The sequence below is a fragment of the Ixodes scapularis genome, unplaced genomic scaffold, assembly GCF_016920785.2.
Source record: "Ixodes scapularis isolate PalLabHiFi unplaced genomic scaffold, ASM1692078v2 PGA_scaffold4__175_contigs__length_147842914, whole genome shotgun sequence".
In the NCBI taxonomy this organism is placed as follows: Eukaryota; Metazoa; Arthropoda; class Arachnida; order Ixodida; family Ixodidae; genus Ixodes; species Ixodes scapularis.
The window spans coordinates 32,597,338-32,608,162 of NW_024609879.1; the positions used below are offsets into that span (position 1 = coordinate 32,597,338).

The 10,825-nt window shown below is 40.8% G+C and overlaps 1 protein-coding gene across 1 annotated transcript; it reads left to right on the forward strand.

Annotated features, from left to right (window-relative positions):
- Positions 1-8,146: 8,146 nt before the first annotated feature.
- Positions 8,147-8,692, forward strand: LOC120848308 (piggyBac transposable element-derived protein 2-like). The gene has a single exon (XM_040220287.2). It carries the CDS (start codon positions 8,147-8,149, stop codon positions 8,690-8,692), a length of 546 nt encoding a protein of 181 aa, XP_040076221.2.
- The last annotated feature ends 2,133 nt before the right edge of the window (positions 8,693-10,825 follow it).

The following is a 10,825-nucleotide window of genomic DNA, read 5'->3' on the forward strand; positions in this document are numbered from 1 at the left end:
CATCTATATACTTCAAGTTAATATGTATGATAGCGTTTTGTACTTGTGGTATATGGAGTGCCGTAGCTTGATTCATCAATATTAGAAACGTTACAAAGCGGGGCATATGAAAACGAGTGCATTAATTTTCTTGGGTGTTCAGAGGGAAGGGGCTTGATTTTAGACAACGTATAAAATCTTCTCACAAAATCTAATATTTTCTGTTTCTGTAGATACATCTAAGGCGCTTATTATGTATATTTTTGAGGTTTTATATATTTTTTTAATAATTTTTTTTTTTTAATTACTGCCGGCCCACTTTCGTGGGCAAAGAATAGCTGCATGTACAGTTGCAGCGCAGACATTCTAAAAATATTCATTTCGAATTTTCACAATTTAAATTATACAAAAAATTCATTAATTTGTGGATGTCTATTTATGCACATATTAGTATAAAAGTTCTTGCTAAACAATTATGTGTAGCAAGACTTTTCCCACTTTGAGGCAAGGCATTCCAATCGCAGACAGTTCTAGGAGGAAACGAATATCTAGACATGTTTATTCTTGCACTGAAACTCGCCAACCAAGGCTTAGTGCTTCCACAATGTGCCACGGCTGTCGTTGTATTTCAGGTAGTTAGTTGAACTTTAACAGAATATTATCGTGTATTAGATCATACAAAAACTTCACACGATTGAGTTTTCTTAGACATGATAACTGTGATAATAAGGACAACGTATACAAAGATGACATGGATGTTTCACCATCGCATGCGTTATAAATGAATCTAAGTAGCTCTTTCTAACCCCCTTGTAATTGATCAATTGATGTGTGAAAATGCGGGTCCAATAAAATATTTGCCTATTCCAATAGTGAGCGAATCAGTATGATGCAAGCCACAAGCTTAGTTCTGCATTACAGTGGAGTCTTTTCAACATGCCGACGGCACCAAGCGGTGGCTGCACGAACTAATAATCGAGGAAGTGACCTACCCGCGCTACCATTCGATAATGGGAGCTACGCTACAAGTTTCTTCGCTCTCTGAGCTGCGGCGCGTGCCCAACGCGACTTTAGGAAGGATATTCGTGGCGTTCACCTAAACGTTGTGTTTTCTTTCCGTCCACTTTCTTTTCTTGTGTAACAAAATAATATATATGCTGCAATTACGTGTTCTACTCACTGATCCAAAACCCACTTCCTCCTTCTAGGAAAAGGTTCATTGTCGCGAATGAACGTGACGCGAGGATGAACGGGGAACTGAACATAAAGGTTTAACCTGCGAACTTGTGCCAACCAAAATAAAGAAAGAGTGTCGAGGTAACAGAAAACCGCGTTGCGATTTGGCGGCGTAACAGCAAGCGAGAGCGAGACTGACTCGATAAGGTTCCGCGCAGCTCCTTATCTGCTGTCTGTGACAATCTCGACAATTCGGCAAAGAAGCTTCGAGCGTCGCGCTCTTGGGGCGAGAATCAACAGGCACTTTCGAAAACAAGAAATCGGGAGTGAATGATAAAAGTTACGTCCGGAGCAAGAATAAAGGCGAGTCATCTAGAATCCCGTCACTCGTCACCAAGCGGTGCTTTCTCGGCCCAGCAGATGGCATTGTCCCCCATTTAAAAGGGCATCGTCCCGTTGCAACGCGAAAGAAAAACAAAAAAAAATGGCTGAAAGCTAGGCGAAGCAGAGAAGCAAATATCCCGTGCTCCAAAACAACACTACCAGGCAGCGGAGGAGAAGGCGCAAAACATGATGAGATAGGTACAACGCAGTTGCCAAAGGAAAACACACTAACAAAGTACTGGTTAAAGCAGATCGACAATGTTTGTCTGCCTGCAGAGATCTCTGACCTTTCAACAAGTTTACATGGCAATTCCTTCCTCTCAGGAGAAATGAATCGCAGAATATTTTTGGTTCGATATTAAACATACAGGTAAGGACGCGGTAAAACAATCTTTATATTAAATGTGCTTATAAAAAAAAAAACATGTAACTGTTTTCACTTACTTTTTTTTGTGCGTGCTCTTCCTTAGTGTTATGCGATATTTTTCCGCAAACTCTGAAATTTACGTTTGATTTGTATAGCTTGTTATACTTCTCAGCGTCATGCTTTTGTTATGCGTAATGTATAGCTTGTTATGCTTCTCAGAGCGAAGCATTCTCTTAGGCACATGGAGTTCCAAACACTATTAAGTCAATCTTTTTTTACAAAACCACATCTGGTTATGATTTGTTAAGATTTCTTACTAAGAACAAAAAAAGCTAAAAAGAATCATCTTGGATTATATCAAAAATTTTAACCTCAATTTTGTACGCAGCTTTCCTAAAATTAAACACCATGCGCCTTTTGGAATTAGGAGGATCAATAGTTTCAACATAATATAAATTATATTCAAAGATAACAATACTATATCGTCAGAAATGTCATCTGAGACCTCGTTCGGAAAAAGTTCTTTATGCAATGTCATCCTAAACAAATATAAGGCCAAGAATATATGAAGCCGAACGATTTACATGAGTAGATATTCCGCGGTCTTTCGGTTAAAAGAACAAAGTGGGTACAATTATGATTCAATGCGGAGGCTTTCTCAGTTTGTAGTAGAAAGAATAGGGTCTCCTGCGACAGTAACATGCTTATATTTCTGTGCAATAGACGTAAGGCGTGATGTTTTTGAGAAACGACGCGGTTGCATCTGGAGTCTAATAAACACCACGCATATTAATGGGGTGGGTAAAGAAGGTTACTTTATCCCAACGAGGTTCAGTGTCCTTTACATCCTTCATAATGGTTAAGTTTAGCGTATCTTTGAACATGATCGTAACACCACCACAGCGAAAGAAGCGATTTGTACAGGTTATTTTTAAATACGTGGGTACAATATCGGAGTAACGAATGGAGCTCTGTAGTTATATCTCAGTGATAACCAACAACGTTGAGCAGGTGTTCAAGGAATACGCTTCAAAATCATCAAGTTTGTTGAGAATACTAGTAGCATTGGTGTGAATCAGCTTAAAATTTCTCGGTATGTCCGATTCTCCCAATTCAGGCTTGTCAGTATTCGTATTCCAAAAAGTAAGCGTCGCCGTTGATAGCCCACCTGTGGTAGCCCCCTTTCACATTCACCCTATTGGCACTTTCAGTACCAAAATTCTTCCGCAAGTTTCGCGCAATGTGTGCATATTAGTAGAGCAATCTTCACCACCGGAAATTAGGAAACCCTTAAAGATTGCGGCGTTTGTTTAAATGTAGACTCTTCGCTTGCAGTTGAAGGCACAAACAAAGACTTCTCGTGCTTTCTATATTTTGTTATTTTAAAGACCTACGCAAGCACTCAATTCATGTGATTTTCATATCTACACTTTTAACAAAGCTATTTACATCAAGGTGCTAAATAAAAATCATTATGATTCAAATCATGACATAAATTGCCATTGAAATCAGGCCAAATTTACCATGAAGGTTTAAATCAAACTATTCCCACAAATATAATTCCTAAAATATTTCGTATTTACCGTTCCTCCATTTATTTGGTGCCTTCATATGTAAAGAAAAATCAATCAATAAAGATTACTTTAAGACTGAGCATGAGGAAAACAAAGTGCTCTTTAGAGCAAATCGAAACTTTGATTTCAATTGCTACGGTCCACTTTGTTGAATAGCTACGTAACATAGTACTGCAAGAAAATCAAAACACAAACGAAAGGAAAATTATAAAAAGAATGAGGTATTGCAATCAAGTCAGAAAGAAAGATAAAACAAAACAAAACTTTCTAACTAAACTACCCAGGCTCTTTTTGTTCTACTGTGGTGGTGAGTAATTCTACATCAGTAAAGAGTTGTTAAAAAAACTGGACTTTGCATTTACAGTAATTTCTTCTTAAGCACTGTTTTCAGCGATTGGACGAATTGATCATCAATCAATCTGATATTTTTAGAAAGGCATCTAGTGTTAAATAATCGCTATGTTCTAGCTTCAGTGACTAGGATGATTTATAGCAAAAATATATTTTAAATAAAACAAACTTGATCTAAATAAAATAAATCTGATTGAACCAAAATGAATTAGATTTATTTGATTTTTTAGTCGTGACTTCGTTCCGCTGTGGTTTACACTAACGTGATATCCTATGATGATAACGCAATTAATTTTTAAGTTGCCAGCGTGCTGGAGAAGAATAACGATAATAATCTCTAGAGAATGAGAACAACGGGGACAAGGGACAAACACAAATATCCAATCACAAGCTAAGGGACTGGTGCATGACTGAAAAAAATCCTCCTTGTGTTGGTACCGAACCATGAACCTGTGTTTGAAAATTTATGTACGTCCTAAGTCCTTCTTGTTCCCCTTGTCCAGGGAATATTATAGATATTGTCTTCTAATTAATTAAATGACTCCTGGGCTACTTCAGAAATCATTTAAATAGAATATTGCGCCGCGCTCGTTTTTCGTTATTTTTATACTCAGGGAAATTTCTTCGATATATTTGTGAGGAGAGGTGGAAAGCGCGCCCACAGCTTTATTCAGCGCTCAAAACTGGAGGGGGCACGCGTGCCCGGATCTTTGACTGCATTGCCAAGAAAGGTTGCCACAGAATATAGTTTTAGTTTTAGATGTGACATGGAAGATGATATTCGTGACGGTTGTGTTTCACAACCATCTATTTTTTTCCACTTCCGTGCGCAAACTTCCGTATGATTGATCGATACTAATTAAGCCAGCACTAGGGTTCGCAATGGCTACGTCTAGATATTATTCCAAATATTTAATTTTAAAATGCCCTCAGCCATCATGTTTTGCTTATCGAGAATCTGTACATGCCATTCCTCCATTTAGGACCCGTGGTTCAATTCAACACCCACATAGAAAACCGATTTCGTTAGTGAATATACAGAAGATATAATTAAATCAGAACATGCCCGTGAAATTGGCAGTAAACGAAATAGCTGTTATTGCTTTTCGAACAGTGCTGATCAATTTTACGAACCTGCACGAATAAAGCAGGTTAGACTTCTTGAGTGCAATAATGGTTCTGTTGATCTGCCGCACTTTTATGCCCTGCGGTGCTGTCGGCTATGTTCTTTAAGAATGGCTGGCTACCTTTGATGACTCGACGCCCCATTCCTAAGGAAGTTGCTGCCGATGTGCGGTTGCGTTCAGGAGAAGCAGGTTTACACGTGGAAAGAGCTAGTTCACTATCGGTGCTATGGCATAGTTAATTTCGTCACGATATGACTTGCGGAAGGGTAGTTAGCTTCCGTTACAAAGTCCTGAAGCCTCAGCTGCATAAGAACGGACACATATTAGACAGCATAGGTGCAACGCAGCTTACAACCCAAGCAGCCTAACATAGTAGATTACTGTAGCTATCTAATTTTGATCTTCCGAAAAATTCCCACGTCGCTGTAACGAGCGATATCAAAACCAAGTTATTGAGTATAGTACCCGTCATTTAACCTGTCCCACACAATCATGAGATTCTTATATCGATTTGATGAGCTACAGTCACATCCTTTTAAAACCAGCAATACTTTAAATATTAGCTATTTTTATCAAGTACCTTGAGTTATTTAAATTTATTATGTTTTAAATAGTATGCACACCCGCGCAATAGAGTCTTGCTTTACCTTGTCTTCTTTCTAGTGGACGTAGCGAAATAAGTGAAGGAGAGGTGTTGCTTACGGAAAGCTACATTTTCGCAGTATTTTTTCTTCTTATGTGATCGTCTTTTTTTTGTTTTTCTTTTGCATAACTTTCTTGTGAAGATAACTCACTCTCCTTGGGGGTGCTTAAGTGGTCGGTCGTTCGTTCCCAATCCCCCGGTTATTCGAAAAAAAAAGTCCGTACTCAGAAACAGTAAATTTTAAAAAAAAACGTTGCACAAGTAATTTTTCCGTAGAGTTCTTCTTTCGTTACCGTCGAAACGGGATGTAATTAGGAAATAACACTCCACTGAAAAGCATATTCGTGCCTGACTTTGAAACACGAAAGTTCTATTTCTTGAATGAGATCGCGTTTTATTCGCACCATTTTTCGTCAGACCATAAACCACTAGCTATTTGAGCCACATTATCACAGTAAATTTTCAAACGATAAGCGAACCAGCTGCTAACATATTGATCAGACGTGGAACGTATTAACTGAAAGCAAGGCTTTTTAATGAGTTCTACAGCCTACGTCTCAACAAAAGGACGCAGAAAAAGTATGTGAACGATCAGTAACTGTAAAAAAATCGCCTTTTTAATGACTTGTCTTGGTGTAATTTGAGGACCTTCTTGGGTGTGTTTTTACCGACAGATTAAAATTTAAATATTTATAGCTCCAAGAGCAGCTTATTGTAGTGTATTAAGACGTAGACTTTGACTTAAAGTAGAGTTTATATTCGTTTAAAGTTTACATAGGCCAAATAAAATTATTTATAATTTTTTTAAACCTCTCGGCAGGTGTTTGAAGTACCGGAAGAAGAGTTGGTTGAAAAGATATGTGTTTGGATCAAAGTAAAACCAGATAAAACCTTAGCCCCAGAAGATATCAAATCCTTTTGCAAAGACAAGAAGGTATATGCATAGTTCATGCATCTAAAAACAACTGTAAACGTATGAATATGTATTCAATACATAAACAATCGAGCTATGCCTCTAATTGCAGCAACACCTAATTCAAGTTGCAGTTGAGGGTTTTCATCCCAGAGCGCGTAGTGCCACTCCTTCGAAGTTCAAGGGCACAGCCTACTATGCGACTTGGGATATTTAGTTTCGCCGCGACCGGCATATCGCGAGTTATTTCAGACCTCAGGTACTTGAACATTAAAGCACGTGCAAGCTTCATGCAACTAGAAGATGGGAGATCGTTTAAATTGTGTAATTACTGGAGGACAGAAAACTATATGTTCTATTCCTTTGCTACCAAGGAATACCAAGGGAGGAGGGAAGCTTTATTGAGTTCATTTTTGTTTTGTTTAGTTCGCGTGCAATTCTAACACGTTTATAATTACCGCTGCCCTGATGCAAGGTACCGGAATATGTTCTGCTCGTGGACTCTTTCCCGAGGACTCAGATCGGCGAAGTTCAGAAGCATAAGATGCGCAAGGAGAGCAAACAACTGAACTTGTGGAGAACAATACTCCTGGGACAAAGAAAAATTCAATATATGCACTCTTAAAGCCTAATTCGAATGGCATTATTCAGCCAGGTTACCGGAAAGGTCCAGGGCCCTTTAACAAATGCAATAAAGACAACCTGCACTTCTTTGTTAGTTATTTAAATACGGTCCACCCAGTACCTAATATATAACCCTCTGAGGTACACGGGACACATATGTCCCCGGAATTAAAACCGGTATGTCTAAAAAACTACCCCGTGCATAACCGTATAGGTTGCGCATTCGACGCTCTTGAGTTTGCTCTGACGGAACATGAAGTTTGGGTCGGCAACACTCGCACCAAAATCCCGCCAAAACGAGGCGGTTGTGAAGGAGGAGCGACGCGTTTTCTGCCTGACAAAGTAAGTGTAATTTATTGCCATTTGTTGTGTGCTATCAATCAAACATTGAACTAAATAGGTTTCTTAGGCCGTATAATTACCGAGGAACCAAAATCAATGGAAGCGTCAGTGTCTATTATACTTTAATTGGAGAAAAACTGGCTTGGGACGCAGGTGTCCCTATGTACCGTGCCGGAACTTCGCTTCTGTTTTGAATGCGTTGGAGGAAACGCCGCTTGTGCCATTTCGCCTTCAAATATGTCATATAAGTAAAATGAATGGTATCTTTCTTTTGCTTACTATGTACCTGTGACCTGCCCTCATTTCTTTCTCTAACTGCTGATTTTTTTTTTCTTTTTTTGCAGAAAGATGGCTGGAAAACTGCGTAAATTCTTAGTTTCGGAGGAAAAAATCTACCAGACCTTGTTGGCCGATGAGAGCAATGATGAGACCGTGCTAAAACTTGACGGTGAAGATTTTGACTTTTTGGAGCAAGACGTGGATAACGTTGGGGCGGAGGTTGACATTGAGCACCCAGAAAAACAGGGGCCTTCAAATCCTCCTAGTAAACGCATCAGATGATCGGCGTCTCTCCCGATATTGAAAGCGCCCAGCCCTACTACCGTGACAAAAGCTTCAAAAAAAAAATCACGTGTAAAAGGTCCCACTAAGCAAGGAGATTTAGAAATGGCGCCGGAGTGGAGTACGGGCTGGTGCAGTGCGCACCGGACCAAGATGAAGGCAGCGTCGTCACACGACTTGCGGTTTCTTTTGGCAGTGATGAACTTCGATACGCTGGTTTCTGACGTACTCGTAAAAGAAAGCATCCGTTACACGCAACAAAATGGAATTGCTTCCTTAACAACGAACAAAGAAATGAAAACGTTTTTGGGAATCAACTTTGTCATGAGTTACCACGTGTTGCCAGCTCTGAGGAACTATTGGTCAACGCTACCTGACCTTGGCGTGCCGTTCATTGCCGCTGTGATGCCTCTTCATCGCTTTGAGGAGATTCGTAGCGCTCTGCATTCTGCAGACAACGAGTGTCAGCCCTGTAAAGTGGAGCCCAACTTTGACAAAGCCTATAAAGTGCGACCAGTTATTGACCATTGCAACGAGGCGTTTCAAGGTGCGCTTTCTCCGACGAAGCGACAGTCCATTGACGAGCACATGGTCAAGTTCAAAGGCCACAACATCATTAAGCAATACATAAAAAACAAACCAATTCGCTGAGGCTTCAAGATGTGGTGCCGTTGCGACTCAGAGGCAGGATATTCGTTTCAGTGTGACATGTACACTGGGAAGAAGAGCGAAGGCACTGCCATGGGGCTTGGAGAGTCAGTCGACCTCTAGCTCACAGACGGCTTGAGCGGACTTGGCTGTGAGTTTTCTTTCGCCATTTTTTTTTCAATTCACCGGCCTTGCAGGTGGAGCTTTCCGAGCGCGACATCAAGGCATGGGGAACCGTGCATGCGAACCGAAAGGGCATGCTAACAATTTTCCGAGCGACAAGAAAATGAAAAGAGGAGACATTGCGTCTTTTAGTGCGGATGGCATTGCCTGTGTGAAATGGATGGACAACCGGGCCGCTCTTTTGCTCTCCAACCTCATTTCCCCCGTTCAAACTGTTCTTGTACAAAGGCAATCCTCTGGGAGGAAAGAAAAAAATGAATGTCCATTGTCCCTTGGTTGTAAAGGAATACAACAAAGCTATGGGCGGAGTTGACCTGATGGACAAGGAAAAGGTAACCTATGAAGTGGACAGGCGATCGAAGATCAAGTATTAACTCAGAATATTTTTTGATCTCCTGGACATTGGAGTAAACAATGCCTACATTTGCTACATGAAGCTGCAAGCAAAAAACGCTAGTATTCCTGCTCTGACCTCGTTGGAATTTCGACATGCTGTGGCGCGCTCCCTTATCGGCAGTTTTTTGTAGTCGCCGACGAGGACTGACAGGATTTGTACAGGCGCAGAGAAGCGTTGCGACGTTGACGCAGCCCATCGCCCCAGAACACCAAACGGCCAAAGGTGACTCTCGCAAGCGCTGCGCGAATTGCCCGAAGTCAAAGGTTGAAAACCACACGTTAAACTATTGCACAGTTCGTGAAGTGCACACTACGCGAAGACGTAGCGGCCGCGACTGGAATGAGGTAGTTCCCTTAAGGTACATCGGGACAGATGTGCCCCAGCCCATAACTTTTTATTTATAATGCCAACTGTTTTATTCACTGTTTTTTTATTGTTCTTTGGGAGGCCACAATAAACAAGACATATTGTTAGATTGATTTTCCAATCGCTCATTTCCTTGTGTGACCAAGAGGGATAAACCTTGGGCCGGTTCACGAATGGGATGACATCTGTGGAACGCCACTTTGAGATACGAATTAGAAACTGGAATGTTTACATAGGTGGTGTTAATAGGCTGAATTTGATGTGAAAAAAACCAGCTTCCATTGTGGCTGGAGAGCTTTAGACGCAAGGAAAGGCAACATAAAACATGCATTAGCCCACAGCTGGCGACGCACGAGCAAACAAAACGTATAGAAGTAATTGATACATAACCAGGCACAATTAGTCGCAACCGGCAATATTCGAAAGGGGCTCAGTGGAAATCCTATCCCGTACCATGCGATACGCAAGCCGACGCCTTTGCTCTGTGCGATAAGGAGCAGGTGAAAGAAGGCACAGGCAGCTGGATTAAGTACGACTTCCACTGACGGTCGCCGGGAGTAGCACGTGTCTGTCGGCTGCGAGTGATAACCCAAGCGTACTTAATACGCAGGAGGCCGTAGACAGTGAGTCATACTTGGGTCGGCGTACTTAGTCTGCGCTCTGCATTCGGTCGTAAGTCAAACCAAGCCCGGCATATTTAGTCCACAGGCATGCTTTCGATGGCAAATTAAACTTAGTTCAGCCTGCTGTCTGAATTGCCTGAAGACGGCCGTCGGCAGAAAGTCGTATTCAGTCGGATGCACGTACCTCGAAAAAGTAATCGATAAAAGTAACAATCCCTCTTGATCAAAATGTTGTCAGTTAGATCATTTGACTACTTAAGAAAGAAAAGTAATAGGCTGTTATGTGAAATACTGACCCTTGCTTTTTTATGACTTCAAAATTTTTTAACAACATTCTTTTTCTCGGTTTAAAACCTGGTCTTCCTACCGCTTAGAAATTGAATAAATTAATTGGAAGCACAAAATTACAAACTACTCACCTTCTCAAATTCACCACTTTTGGGGAGTCATCCTCCTGTAGGAAGACTTCCTCACAGGATTTCTTAGTAAAGACCTCGCAGAAAACATGGGCGTCATTAAAAGGAGAGCGTAAAATAGTAACGGTCACAAGTAATTTTAGTACATTGA

What these genes read in the sequence shown, in the direction of transcription:
- LOC120848308 (XM_040220287.2), top strand. Translation starts at nt 8,147, where the DNA reads ATGGCGCCGGAGTGGAGTACGGGCTGGTGCAGTGCGCACCGGACCAAG.